General features: G+C 47.1%; 1 protein-coding gene across 3 annotated transcripts; it reads right to left on the bottom strand.

Annotated features, from left to right (window-relative positions):
- Window positions 1-2,606: 2,606 nt before the first annotated feature.
- On the bottom strand, window positions 2,607-27,599 carry MAVS (mitochondrial antiviral signaling protein). Of its 3 annotated transcripts, none has more exons than XM_070472376.1 (7): window positions 27,294-27,599; window positions 23,225-23,411; window positions 22,138-22,312; window positions 20,693-20,865; window positions 19,833-19,968; window positions 18,080-18,567; window positions 2,607-8,722 (listed from the first exon to the last, which is right to left on the bottom strand). In XM_070472376.1, exons 2-7 carry the CDS (start codon window positions 23,339-23,341, stop codon window positions 8,054-8,056), a joined length of 1,758 nt encoding a protein of 585 aa, XP_070328477.1. In that variant the 5' UTR covers window positions 23,342-23,411; window positions 27,294-27,599; the 3' UTR covers window positions 2,607-8,053. The 3 variants fall into 3 exon arrangements, with proteins under 3 accessions (XP_070328477.1, XP_020732716.2, XP_020732715.2); XM_020877057.2 differs by lacking the exon at window positions 2,607-8,722 and adding an exon at window positions 15,646-17,215 and having other exon boundaries at window positions 27,294-27,588; XM_020877056.2 differs by lacking the exon at window positions 2,607-8,722 and adding an exon at window positions 15,646-17,218 and having other exon boundaries at window positions 27,294-27,395.
- Window positions 27,600-27,882: the final 283 nt, after the last annotated feature.

Genomic DNA, 27,882 nt, shown 5'->3' with positions numbered 1-27,882 from the left:
TCACACGAGGCTGTGATCCATGTGATCATTTCAGTTAACGTTCTGTGATTGTGATTTTTGTTCCAGAGACTGTAGGATTATTGTTCTTGCTTCTTCTGTCTGCCCTCTGATGGAGGAGGAGAAGAGGATTATGCAAGCTTCCTGATGGTGGGGGACTGGCTGTGGGGAAAACTGGGTCTTTCTCTGGTGGGCAGAGCCATGCTCAGTAAATCTCTAATCAAGTTGTCTGCTGAGTGGGTGGGGCTGTGCTCCCTCCATGTTAGTTGTTTGGCCTGAGACAGACCCAGTCCTGGAGTCTACAGGCTCTGTGGTGGGGCTACTGTCGACCTCCAAAAAGGACTTGTGCCAACACGTGCCTCCCAGGACTGCTGCTGCCAGAGCCCCTATCCTTCCTGCAGGCCACTTTTGATCCTCCCTCCACAGTTCAGTTCACTTCAGTCACTAAGTTATGTCCGACTCCTTGTGACCCCATGGACTACAGCATGCCAGGCTTCCCTGTCCATCACCAACTCCCAGTGTTTGCTCAAACTCATATGTCCATCAAGGCAGTGAAGCCATCCAACCATCTCGTCCTCTGTCATGCTCTTCTCCTGTGCCTTCAGTCTTTCCCAGCATCAGGGTCTTTTCCAATGAGTCAGTTCTTCGCATCAGGTGGCCAAAATATTGGAGTTTCAGCTTCAGCATGAGTCCTTCCAATGAATATTCAGGACTGATTTCTTTGAGGATGGACTGGTTGGATCTCTTTGCAGTCCAAGGGACTCTGAAGAGTTTTCTACAACACCACAGTTCAAAAGCATCAATTCTTTGGCGCTCAGCATTCTTTATAATCCAACTCTAACATCCATACATGACTACTGGAAAAACCATAGCTTTGGTCCATCTAGTGATGGACCTTTGTTGGCAAAGTAATGGCTCTTTTTTAATATGCTGTCTAGGTTGGTCATAGCTTTTCTTCCAAGGAGCAAGCATCTTTTAATTTCACGGCTGCAGTCACCATCTGCAGTGATTTTGGAGCCTCCCAAAATAAAATCTGTCACTGTTTCCATTGTTTTCCCATCTATTTGCCATGAAGTGGGACCAGATGCCATGATCTTAGTTTTCTGAATGTTGAGTATTAAGCCAACTTTTTCACTCTCCTGTTTCACTTTCATCAAGAGGCTCTTTAGTTCTTCTTCACTTTCTGCCATAAGGCTGGTGTCATCTGCATATCTGAGGTTATTGATATTTTTCCCAGCAACCTTGATTCCAGCTTGTGCTTCATCCAGTCCAGCATTTCACATGATGTACTCTGCATATAAGTTAAATAAGCAGAGTGACGATATACAGCCTTGACGTACTCCTTTCCCAGTTTTGAACCAGTCTGTTGTTCCATGTCCAGTTATAACTGTTGCTTCTTGACCTGCATATAGATTTCTCAGGAGGCAGGTAGGGTGGTCTGGTGCTCCCATCTCTTGAAGAACTTTCCACAGTTTGTTTTAATCCAAAGTCAAAGTCTTTGGCATAGTCAATAAAGCAGAAATAGATGTTTCTCTGGAACTCTCTTGCTTTTTCGATGATCCAGTGGATGTTAGCGATTTGATCTCTGGTTCCTCTGCTTTTTCTAAATCCAGCTTGAACATTTGTAAGTTCACAGTTCACGTACTGTTGAAGCCTGGCTTGAAGAATTTTGAGCATTACTTTGCTAGCATGTGAAATGAGTACAAATATGCAGTAGTTTGAACATTCTTTGGCATTGCCTTTCTTTAGGACTGGAATGAAAACTGACCTTTTCCAGTCCTGTGGCCACCGCTGAGTTTTCCAAATTTGCTGGCATATTGAGTGCAGCACTTTAACAGCATCAACTTTTTCTCCCTCCACAGGAGATCCTCAAAGGTAGGTATGGCTCATTCTCTTGTGGGGTCACTGCTCCTTTCCCCTGGGTCCTGGTGCTCACAAGATTTTGTTTGTGCCTGCCAAGAATCTCGGTTTCCCCCAGTCCTGTGGGGGAAGTTCTATAATCAAATCCTGCTGTGCTTCAGATTCCTTGGGGATTTCCAGTCCCTTTGCTGGATCCCCAGGTTGGGAAGTCTGATGTGGGCCCTAGAACCCTCACAACCGTGGGAGAACTACTTTGCTATCCTTGTTCTTCAGTTTGTGAGTTGCCCAGCCAGCAGGCTTGGTATTTGATTTTATCCTGATTGCACCCCTCCTACCATCTTGTGGTTTCTCCTTTGCCCCCGGATGTGTATCTTTTTGTGGTGGGTTCCAACATCCTCCTGTGGATAGTCGTTCAGCACCTAGCTGCAATTTTGGTGTTCTCACAGGAGATAAGCACACATCCTTTTACTCCACCATAAACAACATGGAGAACATGGCTCTCTGGTTTCAGCAAATTGATTTGGGAAGTCATGCTGTCAGGACACAAGAAAAATGTGGGTTCTTGGTACTCAGACATTAAAGAGTCCACCTGCTAATGCTCAAGACCCGGGTTCGATATCTAGGTTGAGAATATCTCCTAGAGAAGGGAATGGCTGCCCACTCCAATATCCTTGCCTGAAGAATTCCATGGACAGAGTAACCAAGTGGGCTACAGTCTATGGGGTCACAAAGAGTCAAACACGACTGAGTGATTAACACTTAAGATTTTATTCTGGAAAATGTCAAAACTGTACAAAAGTCAAACATCATGAACACTTACTTCCTATCATGCAACTTCAACAATATTCAATTCATAGTCTTTCTTGTTTCATCTTTGCCCTCACCCCTTCTATGCCTGCGTGGATTATTTTGAAGTAAACCCAAGACACATCACTTCATCATAAATACTCTATTTTCTTTTTGGCTGCATGTTGCAGCTTATGAGATCTTAGGTCCCCAATTAGGGATTGAAACTGGGCCCCAAAGCACTAGGTCCTAACCTGTCCACTAGAATTGCCACAGAATTCCTTCATCATAACTACTCTTATGGATACTCTTAAAGGATAAAGACTGTTTTTTAACACTTTCACAGAGCACATTATAACACAAAAAATTAATATTTTCCAATATCATTAACTACAGTCAGTGTTTAAACTTACATTATTGTCAGTCTTTGTTTAAACAATTGTTTTGCTCAAATTAGTTTACAAATAAGGCCAACATATTGCATCTGATTATTTCATCTCTTAATCTTTTTTAACCTATAGGTTTTCCCTCTATTTTTCCTTTGCATTTTATTTATTGAAGAAACTGGGTTGTTTGTTTAAAGAGCTTCCACATACAAGATTTTGATGACTGAATTTTTGTAATTTATCCTGTTGTTCTCTCCCCTATATTTCTTATAATCTGATAAAGCTAGAGGTTTGATTAGATTTAGGTTTGCTTTCTTTAAAATAATTCCACATAGGTGGAGCTATTTACTTCCTATTCATCTCATCAGGAGAAGAGAAAAATTCTAGTTCATAACATTAACTACTTTGCATCACTATCTCTTTTTTAAAATATATTTATTTACCGCTTGCTTCAGCAGTACATATACTAAATGTTTAATTTTGGGGCTGCACTGGGTCTTATTTAGGGCATGAGGGACCTAGTTCCCTGACCAGGGATTGAACCCGTGCCCCCTGCATTAGGAGCATGGAATCTTAGCCACTAGATCAGTGAGGAAGCCCCTACGATCTTTTTTGGATTGGTCAGTTGGTTCAGGGATCATCAGACTGGTCCATCCATTATAAAGTTCTCCATCCCAGCTTTCTACCTACTGGTTTTACCTATTACCTGTTGGTGATACTGCCTAATGGTGATATATGTTATTTGATTAAGGGCTACAAAATTGTGATATTTTAATTCTGTTGTCTCTTCTGCCTTTGATTAACTGGAATTATCTTATAAACAAGAAACTTCCTTTATCAACTCTATGGTATCCTGAAGTACAACTTATATGGAAAATGCAGGATTGATTCTTTCCTTTTATTGACCATGAACATGGTATTTTGGAATTAATTTATTTTCTAGCATTTTCTAGAGGTGACCAATGAATTATTTTAAGTATTATTGTGAACTTGTGCCTTTTTAAAACGTATTTGATGAATTTCAATACATTAGAGTCACTCTCCCTTTTGAGTTCAAACCAATCCATATTTGCCTTTAGATTGACTCCTTGGTCATGTAAACATGACTCTAGACACTTCCCTGGTTGTTCAGTGGTTGGGACTCCAAACTTCCTTTGCAGGGGTCATGAGTTTGACCCTTTGTCAGGGAACTATGATCCCATATGCCATATGACATGGCCAAAAATTTTTAAATTAATTTTAAAAACTTAAAAAGCAAACAAAAAAAGTGACTCTAGTAGTCTTAAACAGCTTCCTTGCTTCCCGGTATGACAAGAAGTTCCAACCTCAACTCTAAATTTTTAGTCCAGACCTTGAATCAACCATTTCTCCAAGGAGTAATTGTTCCTTTCAATGGAACATGGTATTTAAAAGCTATAATTTGGACACTCAGAGTGAGCATTGCTACTGGGCTGTTCATTTTTTCTAGGCCATCTTGATGGATAGAGCTAGAAAATTTTAAAGAGAAAAATATATCATGGATTTATACTAATTTGCATTCACTTTTAAGGTTACAGAGCTTTTATTTAATTTCTTTTATTTTAACCTGAAAATCAAAGGACTTAACAACATTCACTACTTATTTGCTTTATCTTTATATACATAGATAATAGTTTCAGAGTAAAAATATCAATATTATCAACAATGTAATTACTAAATACTGTTTAAGATTTTTATGCAGTCCTTTCTGTTCTCAGAATGCCTTCTACTAGGAATGAAAAAGTAAATTGTGGTTTAAAGCCATTTGAAATAATTTCTTTCTGTGTAGTTCAGCCAACAACTCAATATATAACTGAGTCCATTTTTTTTCCATTTTGATTCTATTTTTAGAGATTTAAACTTCATCTTGCTTGCTCTAATGAAGCAAGCTACCATGTTACATGCCACCCTACAGCACATAACAGAAGCAGAAGATATTAAGAAGAGGTGGCAAAAATACACAGAAGAACAACACAAAAAAGATCTTCATGACCCAGATAAACATGATGGCATGATCACTCACCTAGAGCCAGATATCTTGGAGTTCGAAGTCAAGTGGGCCTTAGGAAGCATCACTACAAACAAAGCTAGTGGAGGTGATGGAATTCCAGCTGAGCTACTTCAAATCCTAAAAGATAATGCTGTTAAAGTGCTGCACTCCATATGCCAGCAAATTTGGAAAACTCAGCAGTGGCCACAGGACCGGAAAAGGTCAGATTTTACTCCAATCCCAAAGAATGATCAAACTACTGCATATTTGTACTCATTTCACATGCTAGCAAAGTAATGCTCAAAACTCTCCAAGCTAGGCTTCCAAAGTACATGAACCGAGAACTTCCAGATGTACAAGTTGCATTTAGAAAGACAGAGGAACCAGAGATCAAATCGCCAACATCCACTGGATCACAGAGAAAGCAAGAGAATTCCAGAAAAACATCTATTTCTGCTTCATTGACTACACTAAAGCATTTGATTGTATGGATAACAACAAACTGGAAAATGCTTAAAGAGATGGGAATACCGGAGGAACCACCTTACCTGCTTCCTGCAAAACCTGTATGCAGGTCAAGAAGCAACAGTTAGAACTGGACATGGAACAACAGACTGGTTCAAAATTGGGAAAGGAGTACACCAAAGCTGTATATTGTCACCCTGCTTATTTAACATATGCAGAGTACATCATGCAAAATGCTGAGCTGGATGAAGCACAAGCTGGAATCAAGATTGCTGGGAGAAATATCAATAACCTTAGAAATGCAGATGACACCATCCTCCTGGCAGAAAGTGAAGAGGAACTAAAGAGCCTCTTGATGAAAGTGAAAGAGAAGAGTGAAAAAGCTGGCTTAAAATTCAACATTCAGAAAACTAAGATCATGGCATCCGGTCCCATCACTTCATGGCAAATAGATGGGGAAATAGTGACAGACTTTATTTTCTTGGGCTCCAAAATCATTGCAGATGGTGACTGCAGTCATGAAATTAAAAGATGCTTGCTTCTTGGAAGCAAACCTAGACAGCATATTAAAAAGCAGAGACATTACTTTGTGGACAAAGGTCCATCGAGTCAAAGCTATGGTCATATAAGGATGTGAGAATTGGACCATAAAGAAAGCTGAGCGCCAAAGAATTGATGCTTTTGAACTGTGGCGTTGGAGAAGACTCTTGAGAGTCCCTTGGACTGCAAGGAGATCAAACCAGTCAATCCTCAAGGAAATCAGTCCTGAATATTCATTGGAAGGACTGATGCTGAAGCTGAAGTTCTAATACTTTGGCTTCCTGATGCAAAGAGCTGACTCATTAGAAAAGACCCTAATGCTGGGAAAGACTGAAGACAGAAGAGCATGACAGAGGATGAGATGGTTGATGGCATCACCGACTCAATGGACATGAGTTTGAGCAAGCTCCAGGAGATGACTGAGGACAGGGAAGCCTGGCTTGCTGCAGTCCAGGGAGTTGCAAAGAGTCGGACATGACTGAGAGATTGAACAATAATAATGGATCAACCCATGTGGTAAGGGACTGAGCACCACCTCTGGTCAACAGCCAAAAAGGAAGTGCAGCCCTCAGAGCAACAATTCAGTGAGGAACTAAACCCTGCAACAACCACATGAGTAAGCTTGGAAGTGATCCTCCCCAAACTGAGCCTTGAGATAGCTGCAGCCCTGGCCAGCACCTTGACTGCAGCCTTGTAAGAGACCCTGAGCCAGAGGACCCAGCAAACCTGCACCTGAAATCTTAACCCACAGAATCTGAGATACTAAATGTGTTGTTTTAAGCTATAAAGTTTTGGAATAATTTCTCTTGCAGCATTAGTTAATGAGTACACCTCCATAGTGCCTGTGTTATGTATACTCTTAGCTTTTAGATGAGTAGGGAAAGTAGAGTGTTGCTTAATCAATAAATGACGAGGTCAGTTGATCAATGGTCTTGAGTAGCATTGTGTGGGGGGCTCTGGCTTTGCCCTCTTCTCCACTTCATTAGTGATTTGGTGGCTTATCCTACACAAGGTGGAGAAAAATCCAGAATCAGAGGGCCCTCAACCAACTGAAACAATGACCAAATTGTTTTGATCCTTGCATGAGCTAAATTCAACTCAACAAAGACTCATTAAGTTTGGTAACAATAGTTTGTGGAGCACTACCGGGAGCTGTAGTGAAGGCCACAGGCCAGAAGGCCCTGCATCCCAACCGCTATGAAAAGGACTTCAGAGAGCATCCCCAGCCCCAGGCCAAAGATGGGATTAAATCAGGGCTACCAAATGGCACAGAAGTACAAGACAGAGGCCAGAAGTGATGTCTATCAATCCCCTCAAAAAGAAAACAGAATTGCAAGGGATCGAAGGACATTATCAATTGTTGCTCTTTTGTCCTAAGTCAAAAAAGTCTTCTTTAGAAATGCAGTGACACAATGAGTCAGCACTTGCTTTTAAGAAGATCCCCAAAGGATCTGTATCTCTACTGAAGTTTGAGAAACTCTGGCCTATATAACTCAGTATAATTTGGAAATTTTTATCTCACTTTTTAAAATTGAAATATAGTTGATTTACAATGTGTTCATTTCTTCTGTACAGCAAAGTGACTCACTTATACACATATATACATTCTTTTTATATCCTTTTCTATTATGGTTTATCCCAAGATACTGAATATAGTTTCCTATGCAATACAGTAGGACCTTGTTGCTTATCCATTCTACATGTAATAGTTTGCATCTACTATTTCATATATAAATTTTATTTTAGATTCTACATATAAGTGATATCATATGGTATTAGTCTTTCTCTAGCTATGGAATTTTATTTTTTTATTCTTTATTTATTTATATTTTGGCCAAGCCGTATGCTTGTGGAATCTTAGCTCCCTAACCAGAGACTGAAACCAGGCCATGGCCGTGAAAAGCTGGGATCCACGAGGCTACCAGGGAACTCTCTGTAATTTTAATTTTTTACTGTGAGCACATATTCATGTATTACCTGTGTAATTAGAAGATGATTTAAAGAGACTGGATTATGGGACTCTCCTGGTGGTCCAGTGTTTAAGAATCCACCTGCCAATGCAGATACACAAGTTTAATGGCTGGTCCAGGAAGATCCCACATGCCACATGCTGCAGAGCGACTAAGCCCGTGCACCACACAACTACTGAGCCCTTGGGCTGCACTACTGAAGCCCGAGCACCTGGAGCCCATGCTCTGCAACAAGAGAAGCCACCGCAGTGAGAAGCCCACTCACTGCAACTCAAGAGTAGCCCCCTACTCATAACTAAAGAAAGCCCGCGTGCAGCCACGAAGACCCAGCACAGCCAAAATAAATACACTCTTCGGACACGACTGACGCAACTTAGCAGCAGCAGCATGGACTTAATATTAAATAGAAATAAATAAATAAAGACACTAGATTGTAAGGAAGGTGAAAATTCTGAGGGAAGACTGACCCCATTCACCCCCAGTCTGCACTGGGTGGGAAGGAAGGAGTCTACTGAGGCCAGAAGGTGAGGGTCACATGTGGGGAACTGAGGTGCTTGTCTCTTGAGGAGAGATTCTTGAAAGTGAAGACAGGACGGAGACAGGGGTGGGGTCCTGAACAAGCCCTCCAGATTGAAAGTTCTGATTACATTCACTGCAGAAGCCTCGCTTGAAGCAGATATCTGACCAGGGTAGATCCTCAGAACTGTGGACTTGAATAAAGAAAATGTTAAAGGATCTTAAGTCATAGAGATAATAATAGCTGAATTTCTGCAAACATGTGCCCATAATTCTAAAGACATTGTCCTGACAGCAAGTAGGGAAAAAAAGCATTCTTTCAGTAATTACCACAGTTTCTCTCTTTTCTGATTCCTTTGGACAGGCCTCCTGCAAGAAGCTCATTTTCAGCTGCATGTGATAACAAAAGGATTTTTCTTTCTTCTTATGTTAAATACAAGTAAATTGATTAAATAGCAAACAGCGTCTGATTGCTAGGAAGTCTGCGATTCAGACAGTATGGCAATGGCACCTGGGGATGGGGAAGGGGGACACAACAGTGGAAGAAGCCAGGACAGCCTGGCTGTGCCAAGGACACTCAAGGGCTGATGGGACTGAGCTCTGGAGGAGAGAGAATTTGACATCACCTGGTCTAGCCTCACAGTTTCCAGGGAGGAAAGAGATGCCAGAAGGACCCAAAACTAGAACACAGGGCTCCTTCCCTTCTTCATATTTCTCAACACCCTCCCCCCCATTTTCTCTCTCCACCACCACCCTTCTGGCTGCTTCCCCCACCGCCTCCCTTCTGTCTCTGAGTACCCTTTTCAGCATGTCTATTTTACTTCAATAAAAAGCTGTGGGGTTGAGGGGGTATTTTGGTTTTGTTGCTGTTTTTATAGAAACAGCATTGAGTAAGTAAAGGGAAGATATTCCATGTAAGTTTTCAAAACACAGGCAGGAAGATGAGAATTTGCTCTGAAAAATCTGAGGTAAGCCACAATAATTAGGAAGGCAAATAAGTGAGAGGGATCTATTCAAAGAAAACTTCCAATAGGAGCTGGGCTTTAAGCTAGGCCTTAAAGAAAACAGCTTTAGTGGGCGCAGATAAGCAATGAATTGGAGCACAGCCCTCTAGCCATTGGTCTTATCCTCACAGGCAGCACCACTGACCGCAGGGAGGGATGGGGAGCTGGATAAAGTGTGTATGTGCCCACTTCCATCCCATTCCAGCAGTTCTTTCCCTCTGAGAGGACTGAATACAGAAAAGGACTGTGGCCAGACCATATATGACCATAGAACTCTCTGCAGTAACCAGCCTGGAAAGCCAGACCACTTCTGCAGCAATCATCCCAGAATCATCAGGTCTTGGTTTTAAAGCGTGCCACCTTCTTCCCAATCTACAACCACCTCTTCCCTCTTCCAATTCAGGACCAGCCAGAGAAAGCCAAATATGCTCCTCAACAAATCATATAAATGCCTCTCCTCTAGTTTGCCAACCTCCAGTGTCCCAGGCAAAAAACCTCCAATCATAGCACTTCTGAAGCCTTCCCTTTCTTTCACTCACCATGTTTTCCTAGTTCTTGCCTGTCTTTAATTCCCTTCCTACCAAATGCAAATGATGGTAGCTGCTTTTGCAAGCTCAGAATGAACAGCCTCTGTTTATTCTCACTTGGATGACCTTGGTTTACCTCCATTATCTCTAACAGTGAGTCTGGACACAAACTCGAAGTATTCATGAAAGTTGACACCCAAATCAAAGGTAACAAAAGTGAACTTTCAATGCCATAGATCAGTTTTGTTTATTTCTGTATTTTTTATAGGAGTAGAATCACATATTCTATTCTGTATATACTGACTTCTTTTTCTCAGTATCATGTCTGTGGTATACCCATGCTGTGTGTAGCAATATTGTCATTCATACTCATTGTTAAAAGACACTTGCTCCTTGGAAGAAAAGCTATGACAAACCTAGACAGTATATTAAAAAGCAGATACATTACTTTGTTGACAAAGGTCCATATCATCAAAGCTATGGTTTTTCCAGTAGCTATGTATGGATGTGAGAGTTGGACAATAAAGAAGGCTGAGCATCGAAGAATTGATGTTTTTGAACTGTGGTGTTGCAGAAGACTCTTGAGAGTCCCTTGGACTGCAAGGAGATCAAACCAGGAAAGGAAATCAACCCTGAATATTCATTGGAAGGACTGAGGGTTAAGCTGAAGCTCCAGTATTTTGGCCACCTGATACGAAGAACTGACTCATTAGAAAAGACCCCTGATGCTGGGAAAGACTGAAGGCAGGAGGAGAAGGGGACAACAGAGGATAAGATGGTTGAGTGGCATCACCGACTCAATGGATATGAGTTTGAGCAAGCTCCAGGAGATGGTGAAGGACAGGGGAGCCTGGCATACAGCAGTCCATAGGGTCGCAGAGTCTTGTCCAACTTTGCGACTGAGCATCAATATTCTGCTCTATGACTTTACCCCAACTTATATACACATTCTATTATGGATAGGTCTTGTGGATTGGTTCCAGTTTGAGGCGATTATGAACAGTGCAGTTAGAAAAATTCTTGCGCATATCTTGGTAGACATGAGCTCTTGTTTCTGTCATGGATACACCCAAGGTAGAATTGCTGGGTCATAAGTTATACATGTGTTTAGCTTTAGTAGATACTGCCAATTTTCCAACAGGGTTTTACTAACGTACATTCCTCCTAAAGTTTAAGAGTTTTAATTGCTCTGTATTTCCATCAACAGGTGATCTTTTTTAAATGCTGGTCTTCATTCCTTGGCACAGGCTTTCTCCAGCTGTTGTGAGCAGGGGCTCACTGGGGTGCGCGGGCTTATCTTGGTAGCTTCTCTTGTGGAGCACAGGTTCTAAGTGCACGGGCTGTTGTGCACACGGGCCGAGCTGCTCTGCAGCATGTGGGATCTTCCTGGACTAGGGGATGGAACCCATGTGCCCTGCATTGGCAGGTGGATTCTTAACCACTGGACTACCAGGGAGGTCCTCATTAACACTTGATCTTGTCAGACACTTTCATTTTAGCCTTTCTGGTAGCTGTCTATAAATTTATACTTAATATTTTTCTTGGTCCCTAGAGGCTCTAAGTTTTACTGCTTTCCTGGATTTCATTGTTGTAACTGTTAATAGTACATGACTAATCAAAACAACACTTTTCTCTCCCTCCACCCCACTCCTGCTCACACTTTTAAGCCACTCACAATTAAATTGAAGACAGTAAGTAATAGAAGAGGGCACTGAAGGTAGGCTTTTTGCTTTATTACTGTGTGTCTCCAAGGCCTATCCTCATACTCTGCACTCAGTAGGAACAAAATAAATATTTGTTGTAAATACATGAAAAAAAAATGACATGAAAGCCTATTTGTTTCCACCATACTTTGTGAGTCACTCCTGACCTCTGGAGGGTATAAGTGACTTACTCAATTTAGGCCTTCAACCTGGCACACGGGAATCCTTTAACAACATCTATTAAACCAAACTGGCCTCCAGAGGACAGGCTTGTGCCTGCTGCCTCGCCTCATGCAGCCTCAGGCCATTAAGCCTGGACACACATATGATTATATTCATACTGTCACAAACCCTTAGGACTATATTAAATTATATATTGAATATTATACTATTATTGCAGGTGGCAGTCCTTGGAACGCCAGGAAGAGATGTGTGAAATCTCACTTGAAATGGGGCCCCAAGTTCTAGACACCTGATCAGCTAAGGGTCAGGGGCATGGGGAACATCCAATTCAGGCTCAGGGGCCAGTTTTCCCTTGCATTGTCCCCTCTGATCCTTCCTCCCTCTCAGTCTTGCAGATCAGCTGTAAATTGGGTCACAATTATATCCCCTTCATAGGGTCATTGTGAGGACTAAACAAGTTAATACATGCAAGGCACTTTGCCTAGCACCTGGCATGCAACAAGGTATGGGGTAAGTGGTAGCCCTTTTTATTTTTGATGTTATTAACAGCAGCAGCAGCAGGAGTGAGGAATGCTGAGTGACCATGCCTTGCAGCAAATGTGAACTTCATGACCCTGGGCTGTAGGAAAAAGGGAAGAAAGGGGAGCACAAGGGAGCATGTGCTTTTCACCTATAATGAGTTATCACAGCATAGATTAGCCCAGGCATCCTGAACACTACCGTAGTGCACTGGTAGAAAGAAAGGGACCTTAAGGCCTGAATGACTCCATCCCAAGGAGACGCCTATAGATCAGAAGACATGCTGTGAAGTTTGAATCTGGCCAAGGATGGGAATTTCTGCCAGGTGGAAGGGCTCTGTGAAAGCCTAAAGGAGACCCCTAATGCAATGGGGCAGACCGCTAATGCAATGGGGCAGACCCCTAATGCAATGGGGCAAACTGCCATTGGACACACCCATTGGTCCCCACCTCTCTGGGACAGGAGCAGTAGCCAAACACCTTCAAGGAGCTTGTCAATGAAGGAACTGGTTTTCTCCTCTTAAGACAGCGAACCAGTGCTGCTCATACTCTGAACTGGTTCAAAAGAGATGTCACCCACTGAGGCTAAAAAGATAAGTGGAGAATGCCTTGGGGAAAAAAATTTTTAAAAATAGGGCCTTGGCTACAAAATCCTCCTGTCCTAAGTCTTTCCCTTGACTTTCTGAACTCTTTACTTTCTGACTTACAAAAAGAACTTGTACAAAAAATGAGGGATCAGGCAGGGATGAACAAGACAGGAGTCATAATTATTTTTTAAAAGTATTTTTGGCCTTACCCTATGGCATGTAGGGGCTTCCCTGGTGACTCAGTTGGTAAAGAATCCACCTGCAAGGGTGAAACAGATCACCAGCCCAGGCTGGATGCATGAGACAAGTGCTTGGGCCTGGTGCACTGGGAAGACCCAGAGGAACTGGGTGGAGAGGGAGGTGGGAGCAGGGATCGGGATGGGGAATACATGTAAATCCATGGCTGATTCATGTCAACGTATGACAAAAACCACTACAACACTGTAAAGTAATTAGCCTCCAACTAATAAAAATAAATGAAAAAAAAAAAAAAAAAAGAATCCACCTGCAATGCAGGAGACCCAGGATTGATCCCTGGGTGGAGACGATCCCATGGAGAAGGAAATGGCAACCCACTCCAGTATTCTTGCCTGGAGAATCCCAGGGAGAGAGGAGCCTGACAGGATACAGTTCATGGGGTTGCAGAGAGTCAGACATGACTTGGTGACTAAACCACCACCATGACCACAGCATGTTCCCCGACCACAGTTTGAATTCATGCTCCCTGCAACGGAAGCATGGAGTTTTAACTACTGGCCCCCCAGGGAAGTCCTGAGTCCATAATTATTGAAGCTGGGTAATGGGCATATGGCCTTCCCAGGTGGCACTAGTAGTAAAGAACCTGCCTTTCAATGAAGGAGACAATTTAGATCCCTGGGTTGGGAAGATCCCCTGGAGGAGGAGCAATCCATTCCAGTATTCTTGCCTGGGAGAATCCCATGGACAGAGGAGCCTGGCAGGCTACAGTCCATGGGGTCACAAGAGTTGGACATGACTGAAGCGACAGTACATAGCACAACAGGCATATGGAGGGGAGAAGTAATTATTCTATTTTCTATACTTCTGTGTCCTTAAAAGTTTTCCATAGTAAAAAAATTTCATAAAAGAAACTATGAATAACCCAAGGCCTGAAAAAGTAAAGGGCATACTGCTCTCTGACTAGAAATTCCCCTGAATCAACTAAATCTGAGCATGTCCAACCAAGGAAACAAGGTGAGAATGTGGTATTAGTCTGCCTTCAGTGGGTCATCAAGCAAAGTTGGCAGGTGTTTCCCAGGGAAAGAGAAGCAGTGGTGACTCTTGGGCTTTGAAGGAAATGCTTCAACAGGAGAGAGAAAGATGGAGAGAGATTTATATGCAGATACCTACTGCTAAGTCTGCCCTAAGTCCTTAGGTAAGGGCCCTCTGACCTCACCCCTGCTTTTACCCTAAGGTGAAGGGTACTTTCCCATCTCCAACTATAGGTGACTAGACCCCTGTCTGGGGGTAGAGGTCCTTTCTCACTCCCTTCACATCATCCAGGCCATGGTGACCTGCCTGGGTTTCCCTCCTACATGCAACCTCCTGCAGCTGAAACCACACTCCAAACCCAGGACTCGAGATCTGATGCATCTCATCAACTCCCCCAAGCCCTCTCCTTGCCAACAGCCAATCCCAATCCTGCCTGAAGTTGGCACTTTAGTGACAGCAGCCAAAATAGGAATGCTGCACAATGCAGGCTAAGTCAGGGCTTCTGGGCAGCATCATTTGAAAAGTGCCAGGGCAGTCCCTGAAAGTTTCCTACACAACTTATCCACGGATCTCTCCAAAACAGGTGGTCACTCTGTTCGAAATCCTACAATTTACTTTGGGTTTACAAACTGCTTTCTGGAGATACTTTTTTCCAAAGCTATCTTGGGAGGGTAACACATTAAAACCAATACCTGTTCATGAATTGTTCACTGACCTAAGTACCTAGGAAGAAGGAGCCCAGAAGCCTGGATAAGAGTAAAGGTGACACAGAGTGGTTGCAGACAGCCTCACTAGGGACTATTCCTGGCTTCAAGGTACAGGTGGTTCGGTCTGGAGAGAGGGCTGAAGGTAAGTTCAGAGGTAGAGGTAGAAGCCATTAGGTTGCTGAAGTTGAGGGCAGTGCAAAGAAAGACTGTAGTAGCCAAAGCAGGGTGCAGGACTCTGCAGACCAACAGCCTGGGGGTGGGCCACAGTGACCCCCTAACTCTTATGTCTCCCTAGAGCTCTAGTCCCTGTCCCTTGCAGGGCCCAGAAATGAAGGTAACTCCTGAGGCTCCTGTGCCTGGCCCTTGTCCAGCAATGGCTGCCTGGAAAGCACTCACAAGGATATCCTTTAATCCACCTGGCTGCTGAGGGGGGCACCCTGGCCCCCACCCTGCACAGATGCCCCAGCAGACATGTCTCCCTCCTCACTCCCCAACAATCCCCAATGCATGGAACAAAGGGGCAAATATGAAAGGGGCATAGGCACTAGGGGCTGGGTCAGCTCCTAAATGTGTGGCCAAGTGCTCCAGCCCCTCCACATTTGAATACTGACAAAACCAACATGCATGCAAACCTCAGTAAGTAAAATGCCAGGAACCATTCTACGGTTTATATAGATAAACTCATTTAATCCTCACAATACTAGGACATGTATATCTATATAATTTTACTATTCATCCCAATTATACAGGTGAGAAAACTGAGGCATAGAGAGATTAACACCTTGCCCAAGAGCACAGAGTTAGTAAGAGACAGAACAGGACACGGGCCTAACTTACCCTACACTGCAACAGTGCATACTTACCCACTGGGCACTCTGCCTCTCATGCCCTCATCTCTACCTGGCTAGGCAGGGAAAGGTGAGAGGAGCATTTAAGGCCACCTGCTTTGGACCAGGCACTTGACAAAGATCTGTATGCTCCAATCTCAGGAGAATTCAGTGAAGGATGAGATGCAATTCTCATTGTCCACATGGGTAAGCAAGATCAGAGAAGTCTGATTATCTGTCAAGGCCACACAGCCCACAAAGAGGTAGAGCTGAAATCCTGCAGGTTCTCCCTCTCCAACCCCCATAGGGAGCTGAAGAGAACAGAGATTAGGATGAGGAGGCTGGAGAGGGGCTCTTTAGGTGCTCCTCAGGTCTAGCACCTGATCAGGCTTCCCAGGGGTCCATGGGAATCTCTGGATCTCCTCCCATCCTTGTGTGGTAGGGAGGGGAATCAGACAGACAGGGGACCAAGTCCTTAAAGATGGGCCTCCCTGTTGCTCTGCAGGGGGCTACTGGGCCACTGGGGGCTAGAGCAATGTCCCCTACCCCATCTATTGGTTGCAGGGACCAGGCAGGATGGGGAAGGTTTCCGACCCACTGTGGTCCCCAGTGGCACCTCCTGATTCTTGCATTTGGGTAAAGAGGGATAAGGCCTAGATGGGATTAAGGGCACACGGGTTAAGGGCAACAACCAGACGGCCAGCTGGGTGAGGACTGGGGCACCAGGAGCAGCCCAGGGCCCAGTAAGCCAAGGATGGTGAGGCAGCCACCAAGGGCATGAGATGGGACAGAAATATTGCCCCCCAGGACTAGGCCTGTGGCCCCCTGCCTCCCTTCTGACCCAGCTTCTGCCAGCCCCGAAAAAGGGTCAAGGATGGCGAGACAGCTCATCTCTGTGACTTGGGCAGATGTGCCATGGGAAAGAGAAAGATGAACGGCAAGAAAGACCCAGGAGCTTCACTGGGGTAGGCGCCGCCGGTACAGTGAAGCCAGGAGCGCTAAAAGTGCCCCAGCCATGGCCATCCCGAGCCACGGAGCCCAGGGCATGGTCCTGACCACAGGCATTTCCTCCAACTTATCCTCTGCCTGGAATTCCAGGGTACTGTGTGTCCCGGGGCTGTCCCCCAGGATGGAGGTGCTGGGGTTCTCATGGATCCTAATGGGGTCTTCCGACACATACTCGTTCTCCTCCGGGGCATTGTCAGGCCCCGTTCCCAGGGAGTTACTGTGGCTGATGGCGAGGTCCGCGGAGCAGCCTGAGAACGGCTGGCTGTCCATCCTAGATACCAGCCTGCTAGGCTTGCTCAGCTCCAGCTCTGAGCCCCAGCAGTCAGAGCTGCTGTCTGGACAAAGTGATGTGCCTCCAGTGGCAGCGCCTGTGGGCACTGGTGATGCTGGAGTCTCCTGGGGAAGAAAGGAGGAACTAGAGGGACTGAGGATGGTAGGGGACAAGCCAGGTTGGGTAGCCCCACTCCCAGGACAGGCCAAAAACTGACACCCCAACCCTTCAGTAGCCAGCCCACAGTGCCAAAAGGCAATCTTCTTTTAGGGGATTCAACTCACTGATGGTGCAGGAAGACAGTCGGGGAAGAGGGGACTAAGGCCTTGCAGGAGCATCAGTGGTAAGACTTTCTCCAGAGCTGAGAGCTCTACTCACTGGCCTGCTTCTGAGCTCACTTCTACCCCAGGGAGCCCTTGGTCATGTGTGATCCACTCTATTTTGACTTTCTGCCTTGGGCTTGATGGCCATGGCATCCACAGGGTCAGAGGTTAGGCCATGGACTTGGTCCCTCCAGGCAGACAGCAGCAGGAGGGTTAGATAAGCAGGCTCAGAGGCAACTCTGGGGGCTACTGGGTCAGAGTAGATGGGCTGGGACTAGAGTTTGTAAAACCTTGGTCATGGTGGGGCAAGCCAGATATCCCAGTGGGGAAGAACAAGGTGTTGAGGCAAACAGGAATGTTTCTTCATCTGCAAAATAACACTGCTGAGCTTAAAGGGGAGCTGTGAGCTCTAAATGGGTTAATGCCCATGACCAGTGAAATTGGTCTAGCAAGCCTGACCCTCCCTGAAGCATCCACACTTGACAGCTCTAATGATTGATTATTATTATTCTAAAGAACAGGTGTTAGGTCTGGATGAGATTGGGTCTCAGTTCTCCCTATTCCCTCAAAAAGTAGCCCTGGATGAGGCTGGAGTCAGAAGGGAGACTGGAGAAGGGCTGGGGAGAGAGGCTCGGATCACTGCTAGGCAGGGTAAGAACTCACCTTCACGAGTCTATTGCTGCTCCTGGTGCTGAGCCTTGTGTTGGTAGGCACCTTACTGGGCACTGTGCTTGCAGGTATCCTGTGGTCAGGTATCCCACTAGTAGGCACTTTGGGTGGCACCATGCCAGAACGCACTGAGTTGATGGGCAATCTGGATGGTGCTAGACTGGTAGGCACTGCACCAGGGGACTTCAAGCTGGTGGGCAATTTGGAAGGCACTGAGCTGCCAAATGCTGAGTTGGTGGGCACCTTGGAGGGTACTGTGCTGGCAGTCATAGGGTTGTTGGGCACCCCTGCCCCACTGGAGCAGATGGTACCTTCAGCCTGGTCACCAGCACCTCCTGCAGAGGTCAAGCCAATGGAGGAGGAGGAGGTGCTGACAGATGGAGCTGACACTGAGGGTCCAGGCAAGCGGCTTGCCCTGGGGGTAGGACGGGAGACAGTTGGAGACACAGGCCCATGGAGTGACGTGGAACTGGAGACCACGCCTGCAGGTGGTGAAAGAAAATGAGAAACACAAACCCACAGGAGCGTTATCCTTGGATCAGAGGGATAGGGTCTCTCTGTCCCAACTCACACCATTCCTACTGCATCCAACCTCCCACCCATGGAGGAGTCTCCAGTCCCTTTAGTCACAGATTCCAGGGCTGAAGGCCTAATGGTTGCAGATAAATCCTTGATCCTGTCCCTCCTCAGTCCCTAACCTCTAACAGGGTTTAGGAGCCTGAAAATCATTACTAGTTTTCCTCTCTGTTTTTTCTTCTCCTGCCTGGGACACCCTCTTTTCTCTTGTCTGCCTCTTCCAACCTCTTCTTAGACTAGTAGAATTCTGGATGTTTCTCCCACTGCCATCTTTCTTCTCAGCAGGAACAATCATAGGCTAGGGCAAGGGGCAGCAGGATGGCTCAAGCAGAAGAGCTCACACCAGTCATATGGCACCAGAGGCCCAGTGAGCGCCCCACTTCTAGGAGGCCTAAGGGCTTGCAGGTGCAGGGACAAAACCATCCCTGGGAGGAGGGCCTGAACTGGGGGAAGCAGGAGGGAGTAGGTGGTGATGGTCCATAAAGGCAGTTATACAAGGATTTGCCACGGAACTCTGAAAACACACATGCCAGGCCCTACATCTGACAAAGGTCAGGAGTGATTCTAATGTCCACCCCACCCCTACCCCAAATCTACCACCATAACATCTCATGGAACCTGTGTCCATACTTATACTGAAATCAAAGCCCTTTGTCTCCCTGGTCCACAGCAGTATTTCCTGAAAAGGTGTTCCAGAGCAAGCTGTCATTGCCACGTGCAAAAGGATGCTTGGGATAAAGTGACAGGAGCATGGAACACTAAGGATGGCTTCTCTGAACCTTTAACTGCTAATGGGCCTTGTGGCTGTTCCATGAGCACTGGAGGCTATGGGCACCAATGTTATATGGAACTCAATTGAGGAAATATGCCAGCCTGAAAGATCAGAGTAGACAGTATTATACTCCTGAGACGTCTGATGTGAGGGTCCAGGCCCTTGGCTGATGAAGAATATACTTCCTCTGGAGACTGAAATGTTTGAGTGATTTGCTGGGAGCTGGAGACCCCTTTGGGATGGGGCAGTGCTCCCTGCCAACAGCTGGCCCAGCCCTTTACTCACCTTACACTGTCCTCTAGGTCTTGGCAGATCCCTTATATGTCCCTTAGGCACAGTGTAAACATGGCCCTAATTCACTTCTTTTACCTGTATCCACACCCTCAGCAATGTGCATACCTGCTGTGTGGGTACTGCCCAGTCCTGTATCCCGCTCCTGATGTACACTGGAGGTCAGAGTGCTGAGGGCCACCGTGTCAGACAAGGGCTCCAGGACAGCCCCAGAATGGGAAGGTTGTGGGGCTTTCTCTGAATTCTGCAAGAGGGAATATAGGAATAAGGCAGTCGCTTCTTCCAGAAGCTGGCAAAGGGCAACTTATGCTTGAGACAGCGCCTACAGGCCACAGTCCATGCCACAGAGCATAGAACCAAGGAAGCCTTTACCTCGGCTTTGGCCATTGCCAGAACTTCTGTCTACAGGTGACTGTGAACCTACTTCATAGAAAATCATCATATGGGGGAGTCCCTATTCATCTGTCTGGCCCTAAAGAAAAGTCTCCCTCTCTGCAGACACTGCACAGACCCTTTCTTAGGCTTCAAGTTCATGATTTGGTGTCTCCTGGACACCTCACTGCCCATTCATCATATCCCAATAGAATCAGCCATATTTCCCCCAAACTTGGCTTTACTGGTGATGATTACAGCTCCAACCATCCATCCCTTACCCCACCATCTGCTGCTCCCTCACTCCCCCATCTGGTCATACCCTGATCCCTTGACTCAGCTCAACTGAGATCTCACATGGACCATTGCAAAGACCTCAAAATTGTGACTTCACAGCTGACTGATGACAGAGGGGTGAGGCTGCCATGTGGTAAAGACCTGGTCAATAGTCTGGCAGCTGGTCTGGGGCAGATCCACAATGCGAGAGCTTGGGATTCTGAGCAGAGATTAGACAGGATCTGTGGGGGGCTTCCAGAAGGCTGGGTGGGCAGAAGTGAGAGGACAGGAACACAAAAGCAGGAGGTGTGTGGACGCACCTCTCCCAGGGGCTCTGGTGGCTGGCTATCCTGGACAGGCAGAGGGTAACTTGGCTTGTACTCCGCACAGCCGTTGCCAGGGATGCTGGGGGCCACATCAGGTGTGGAGGGCCTTGGAATCTCAGCAGGAACTGATGGTGGCTCCAGTGGGACTGGAGGGTGGTTTGGATTCCCTGAAGGATAAAGATAAAGTGATGTCAAGGAGGAATTGGAGACTCTCAGGGACAGGAGAGGCCTGGGTGCTCCCAGGTCATGGTTATCGGTTTCCCCACAGCATCCAAAGCTACCCTGAGGTGGAAGGCACCCCTCAGAGGAGACCTGTGTCACCAAGTGGGAGGCAGCTACTAGAGGGAGAGTGGAGATGGAGAGGACAAGGAGAGGCAGAGGCAGGGGAGGGGAGAGTGTGGGGGGACCTCAGAGGCCTCTCACCACCCTGCATCAGCAGTCACCAATTCTCTGTCCCCAGGCATTCTGGACACGGTGGCCTTCTCTCCTCATCGTGGGTGGCTTTCACCACTAACTGACCCTTGACCTAAAGCTGCTTCCTCAACCCCTCCCTTTGCCCCCACCAACCATGCCTGGTCCTACCATAGCTGTCTGTATCTGGGGAAATCACAAATTGTTCATCTCCACGAGTGAAGAGACGAGTTAGGAAGGAAGGAAAGAAGTGGTGGGGGGAGGGAGAAAGAAGGGCAAACACGGTGATATTTTTAAGGCTGTGAATCTGAGCAGTGTGTCAGGAATTGCCTCTATCTGAAATATAAACAGGTCTTGTGTGAGTTTTCCTCCTGCCTCAAGCCCTGGGACCCTGGCCTCAGCGGACCCCCTCTGAGTACTTGGCTTGGCAGGGAGCATTGAGGGAGACTGAGGGATAACGGGGCAACTGGGGGGTTGGAGGGAGCGGGTGGTTAGGAGGCTCTAGGGGAAGCCAGGGGGAGGGGAAGAGATGAGGGGAAAGGAAGGAAGAAGCCCATGAGGAAGAAATGAGAGACAGTCAAGGGGCGGGGAGAGAAGAGATGAACAGAGAGAGGGAAGGTGAGCCAAGGGAGAGGAGACAGGAAAAAGTGAGAAAAGTGTGGGAGGCAAACATCATAGCCACAAAAATTAGAGGAGGCTCCATTTGCTGAGCACGTGGAAGGTGCCAGCTCCCGCTAAGTGCTCAACATGCCATCATCCTGAAGTTTTCACAGCAGCCCTACAAGCTAGATGTTGCCATTAGTCCCATTTTACAGAGAAGACTGAGGTTTAGGGAATGAAGGGGTTTGGTCAAAGGGTTGATAAAGATTAATAAGCAGGGATCTACACTCAGGTTTGCCCACTGCCCAGGAGTGATGGGAGAGAGGGTGACAGAGGAAGACAGCAGGTATAGGGTAAGGGGAGAGGGAGTGCGAAGGCCAGGGGAATCAGAGAGGAGTTCCAGAAGAGGGGCTAGGGCAGGTGCTCACGTGGCAGGTTGCTCTGGTAGACACGGGACACTTCATCAGCGAGACCAGTGTGCTCACAGGCCCTCAGTGCCTCGATGAAGGACTGCACCCAGCCGTTCCTCCGCCGAAGACTGTTGAAGAGTTCCCAGAGGGTACCCTGGTTCCCCCAGCGCTCATAGCAGGCCCGAATCCGGTCCTGAAAGACACAGCCCCACCACCCAGACCAAGTCAGGTAGCCCTGACCCCCTCCCCACGGCTGCAAGTGGAGGTACCTGGAAAGCTACAAGATGGAGGCAGCCATCTGAAGCTGGGTCACAGCCCAGGACAAGGCCAGAGTTTTGAGCCCAAGTTCCCAGACTCATGAAATAGGTCTTTACTGTGTCCCAGGCTCTCTTCTCAGGGCTCTGTGTGAATTGTCTTATTTAATGCTCTTATTATCCCTACTCTACTGATGAGGAAACTTGAGGCTTAGCACATACAAACAAGTGACCAGATAGCAGAAACCCACAGAAAACATTTACAGCGGAACTAAATGATAAGGTATTCCTGCAAACACCAAAATACAAGAGAGAGGAGCCAAACTGTACCAGCTACAAACTCAAATACCACCAGTATCTGCATCCAGGAAGCAGAGGGGGGCCTCGGGGTTCAATGTGGAGACAGCTAAAACTGGGAGGGGCTGGGCTCACTTCACTAGGAGCCCACAGCAAGTGCCAAAGGGGCTAGCACCAACTGGCTCCCAAGAACTCTGAAAGCTGAGCCCTGGGACTCTGCTAGAATGGGTCCCACGACCAGGAGAAAGGAATTGAGACTAAGCAGGAATAAAGACAAGAGATGGAGAATGTTCCAGTGAAAGCGAGTAAGGGGCCCTGAGCCCAGAAATCTCAGTGCTATATTTTGGAGCACTATACCAAAACAACACAAGAACCTCAGTAGGATTGGAAAGGACACCCTGAGCCACACGTCATTCTGAAGGTTAGAAAACTGTCAACAATGGGAAGCAGAATACAGACAACAGAGAAGGAAGGAGTTGATCCTGGCCTGGGAGAAGCTCTGAATTCCACAACCCTGCGCCCAGTCAGTGCCTGGCTGTCAGGCCCTGGCTTACCTGGTCGCTTGTTGTGAGGCAGGACAGGTAAGGCAGAATATCCAGAACATGAATATTGCAAAAATTGCTGTGATGGTGGCGGATATAATGATAAGTTTTGTCTTCGGCAAACGTCATCACTGTCTGGCTTCTGAACTGGCAGAAGGCTCTGGCCCATGAAGGGTGGACGGACTGAGAGGAATAAAGGCTGGAAGAAAACACAGCATACATGGCAACCAAGTTGGGAGTCGGATTGAACAAAAGGCAATTCTTTCTTTTCCACCTCTTTGGAACGTTTGCTTTTTTCTTTAATCATCCTACTTTATTACTTATTTGGCTGCGTCAGGTTTTAGTAACAGCATGTGGGATCTTAGTTCCCTGAAAAGGGATAAAACCCACAAGCCCTGCATTGGAAGGCAGATTCTTAACCACTGGACCACCAAGGAAGTCCTACTTTATTTCTGTCTTAGTATCAGAGGCCGTCAATGAATTTGCTTAAAAACAAATTGATGGGGAGAAAAAAAATCAGATTCAGAAGACCTAGGGCCCAAGTCTGCCCTTCAGGTTGGTCAGTGTTTGGGAGGAGCTCTGGCTCCTGCCTCATCATCTCCAGGTCTGAATGTGCCCCCAGCTGCTGATAGCAACAGGCCACCACCCAGAAGTGCTGCTTCTTTGGAGAATACTGAGAGGGAAGGGGAAGACAGGGAGGAGGGGGAAGAAATAGGGGAGGAGAAAGAACAAGGCACCGAACATCATAATAGGATCTATCCTATTCTTACCATGAAGAAAATGCAGTACCAAGGAATTAAGGGGGCTTGCTAGTTTGTAGAAGAGCAAAGAACTGAGGTCTTTAGGATCTGGGATCAGGTTCTTCCCAGAACATAACTGCAGGCCCACCATTACATTAAAACTTTCCACGTACATACTTTCAGGGTATGAGGCTAAGTTCCATTGCTGGGTGTGACTCCAGGAAAGTTATCAGCCTTTCCCAGGTTTATCCTCACCCCTAAAATGGCTCAGAGAGGTTGTTCTGAAAATACAGTAGTTCAGTCTTATAAGCCTGAAATTTTTAAATGCCCCAGGGACTTCCCTGGCAGTACAGTGGTTAAGACTCCATGCCTCCATTGCAGGGGTCACTGGTGGGAACAAAGATTTCACATGCCACAAGGTGTGGCAAAAAAAAAAAACAACCACATAAAAGAACTCCAAATACAATCAATTGCTGCCGGTTGCTTAGGTAGCACTTACCACAATTTTCAATTATAAATCTGTTTGTTTGCTTGCTCCCTTTTTAAAAAAAAATTCTATTTTATTTACTTTTGCTGCACCAAGCGGCATGAGGGATCTTAGTTCCCCAGCTAGGATCAAACCTGAGTCCCCTACAGTGGGAGCATGGAGTCTTAACCACTGGGCCAAGTGGGAAGTGGCACTGGGAAGTGCCCGCTTGTTTCCTATTTGCCTTTCTCATGGGAGAGAGCTGCAAGGAATAAGACAGAAAAGATCTCTGCCATCATCCAATTTACATTCTACTGGAATGGGACAGACAAATCAGTAAAAATATACATAAATAACGATTTCAGATAGCATAAAGGTTATAGAGAAAATAAAGCAGATGAGACAGTCCCTGAAGATGGGGATGCTTCTTGAACTGGGGTGGCGAAGGAAGCATTTTTGAATTGACATTTGAGCTGAATGGTTCTTGGCTATAAGGAGATCAGTATTTTGGGCATAAGACACAGCAAGTTAGAAGTCCTAAGGTGGGAACAAGCTTGACATGTTTAAAGAATAGAAAGTAGACTGGAGTTGTCCAGGTTTAGAAAACGAGGGGGAGGGGCAGATATCAAGGTCAAGAAGGTTGGGAAGGACTGCTAATGTAGGACATTATAGGAAAGGACCTTGTGTTTTATTTGGAGTCAAAGAGGGAGCCGTTGGAGGGTTCTAAGCAGGAAAAGGAGAGGATTTGATATATGTTAAAGACTTCTGTGGTGGTTGTAAGGACCCCGGACTGTGTGGGGTCATGCTGGAAGCAGGGAGACAAGTCAGGAGGTCACAGCAGGGAATACATGACGGGTATGGCCAGGATGATAACCATGGAGGTGGCGACAGGTGACTGGATTCTGATATTTTGTGGATATGGGAGGTGAAGGAGAGGGAAGAATCAAAGATTACTCCTTAGGCACTGGGTGGATGGAGGGTGTCACTTAGCAAGCCAGAAAATCCAGGGGAGAAGCGGTGGTGCAGAGAAGACTCCAGAACTCCATTTTCAACAAGTGAAGCTTGAGATGCTATCGGATATTCAAAGGGGTTTTCAGGGAGCGAAGTGGGTAGAAGACAGAGGGGAAGACTGGAGTCGAAACATGGGTGTCAAGCTTGGTGAGACCTCTAGGAGACAGTGTTGCAAAGCAGAGAGTGCCCAGAAGTTGCTGAGGCTCCCAGTCCCCTGCCACTTGGGAAATGGTGCAGCTGTCCTGCCTACCTGCTGCCCACTGGCCCCATGGTCGCATGCTGCATGACTTCCTTTGCCAGCCACAAGGGCTATACCTCTTGTGGCGCGAGAATCAAAAACAGAAGTCAAGAGGATCAGGGAGGTGGGGCAGAGGTCCTCTGAGCCTTCAACAGAGGAACAGAGAACTCTGTGGTGGTGACTAGATCCCTCCTTCCCTCCCACAGGATCCAGGGAGGCCCCAGGAGAGAGTCAGGTGATACATTCTTTTGCATTCCAGCCTCAGCCCTCAAGGCATAGAGTTTGGGAAGTATGGATGTCTGAAATAGTCTCAACCAAAAAGAAAGGAAGCTCATATTTGTTCACACTTACTGAAGGTCTACTACAGGCAAAGTGAAAGTGAAAGTCACTCAGTCCTGTCCGACTTTTTGCGACCCCATGGACTGGAATTCTCCAGGCCAGAATACTGGGGTGGGTAGCCTTTCCCTTCTCCAGGGGATCTTCCCAACCCAGGTCTCCCGCACTGCAGGCAGATTCTTTACCAGCTGAGCTATCATGCCTCTACTATAGGCAGCTGCTACTGTTAAGTCACTTCAGTCGTCTACTATAGGCAGGCACACCCTAAATTTCTTTCATTTAATTCTTGCCATAATCCTAAGAGGAGAGGAGATGCCAAGTTATCCAGCTGACCAGTGGCCTAACAGAATTGGAACCCAGGACTTGCTGCCTCATTGCATGTCTCACCATACATCTTGAGGGCACAGAGACCTCTGTGGCAAGTGAGACTCATACAGCCCCCTGCCTTCAAGCCCTCGGAGGGGCGAAGGGCACTGCCTGGGTGAGGAGAGGTCATGAGTGAGAGTGTGCCTAATACGCAATATTTAGTTCCTTCTCTTGTGAGAAATGGAAATCTTTCGGCCAGGTCTGAAGACGTTTTAGCCCTGCCCTCCACAGGAACCGGTTCTCAGGTCCTTCCAGATGTTTTTGAGTTCTTAAAATAAGGATGTCCGTTTTGTTTTTTCCAAAGTTTTCCTGGCACCTCCTTCCGGGTCTCAGAGAAGATTGTGCGCGGAGTGTTCTGGAGTGTTCCTGACGGTCGCCGCTAGGAGGGCACCAGAGGCTCTGAGAGCACCCCCATCCCGGAAGGGGCGAGGCTTCACAACCTCGGCTCGGAATCCAGAATTCCTGGGCCAGGGTCAGGTCCGCTGAGGGCCAGGAGGCTGTTCTGAGTAGATGTCATCGCCGACTCATCGCCGAGAACAGCCAAGACCCGGGGAGGGCAGCGGTCGCGACCCCTAAAGGCGCTGCTGCTGAGACTGGCGCACCCGAGTTAGGCCTCGCCCTGGGGTCACCCTGGGCCTGAGGACGGCAGGAGGAAGCTCAGTAACCGGAGCCCATCTCCTTCCGGCCCAACCTCCCCTCCAGCCCGGGCAGAGGCACGCGCCACCCACCTCCAGAGCCCCGGGTGCTGGATGCGGCACGCGGAGCTCTCGCTGCCGCGAACCTCGCTGTGCATTAGGACCCGCTGTTCCCAGCCCCACCGCGGACTCCGAGTCCCACTCGGCTTCTGCGCCACGGACCACCTCCCCGAAAGGCGTCAGTGTTCCCTGAGCCCAGAGGACCGAGCTCCTGAGTCGGCGATCTTACCTTGGGCAGCCGCGACCCGGCGACCTGCCTTCAGCTGCGCCTGCAGGGAACCTTCCCTAGCTGGGAGGGAGGAGAGAGGCCGGGACCGCGCGGCCATTGGCCAGACGCGGGGGCGGGGCTTCGCGGCCAGCTGTGGAGGCTGGTCAGCGCGGGCCGACACTTGACCTCCGTTGGCAAGCCTGGCGGCGCTGGACCTAGGATGGGAACTGATGCGGTTTTCTACTGCGTGATCGGAGGGACAGATGATCTTTCCTTCTTTCTCTCGAGCAGCTTCCAGGGGGATGTCTAGGGTCTGGCTAGAAACCAAGTAGAAACCGCGGCGGGCTCAGTCCCAACGCTTCCTACGCGAATCTACCCTCCTCCGAGGAGTAATTTGAAGGTTGAGGGCTTTTATGTCGTTCGCTCCTGGACTCACAGGGCCTAGCATACAGTCAGTGCTCGGTAAATGTTGGGTGTCACAAGGGTTCGTGTGCCTAACCAAGTGACACCCTTTCTGGGCCTGAGAAGGCAGGATCGGGATGTGTAGGTGTATGCAGGCCAAGGGCGCCAAGGTTGGCTCGCTCTGCGCAGGGTGTGGGCCTTGAGTGCT

The sequence above is a fragment of the Odocoileus virginianus genome, chromosome 9, assembly GCF_023699985.2.
Source record: "Odocoileus virginianus isolate 20LAN1187 ecotype Illinois chromosome 9, Ovbor_1.2, whole genome shotgun sequence".
NCBI lineage: Eukaryota > Metazoa > Chordata > Mammalia > Artiodactyla > Cervidae > Odocoileus > Odocoileus virginianus.
This window is presented reverse-complemented; position numbering and strand designations above follow the sequence as displayed.

What these genes read in the sequence shown, in the direction of transcription:
- MAVS (XM_070472376.1), bottom strand. Translation starts at nt 23,341, where the DNA reads ATGACGTTTGCCGAAGACAAAACTTATCATTATATCCGCCACCATCAC. An exon ending in GCCTCACAACAAGCGACCAG is followed by an intron (nt 22,313 to 23,224) that starts GTAAGCCAGGGC and finishes TGTGTCTTTCAG; the next exon opens with GACCGGATTCGGGCCTGCTA. An exon ending in GGGCAGTACCCACACAGCAG is followed by an intron (nt 18,568 to 19,832) that starts GTATGCACATTG and finishes CACCACCTGCAG; the next exon opens with GCGTGGTCTCCAGTTCCACG.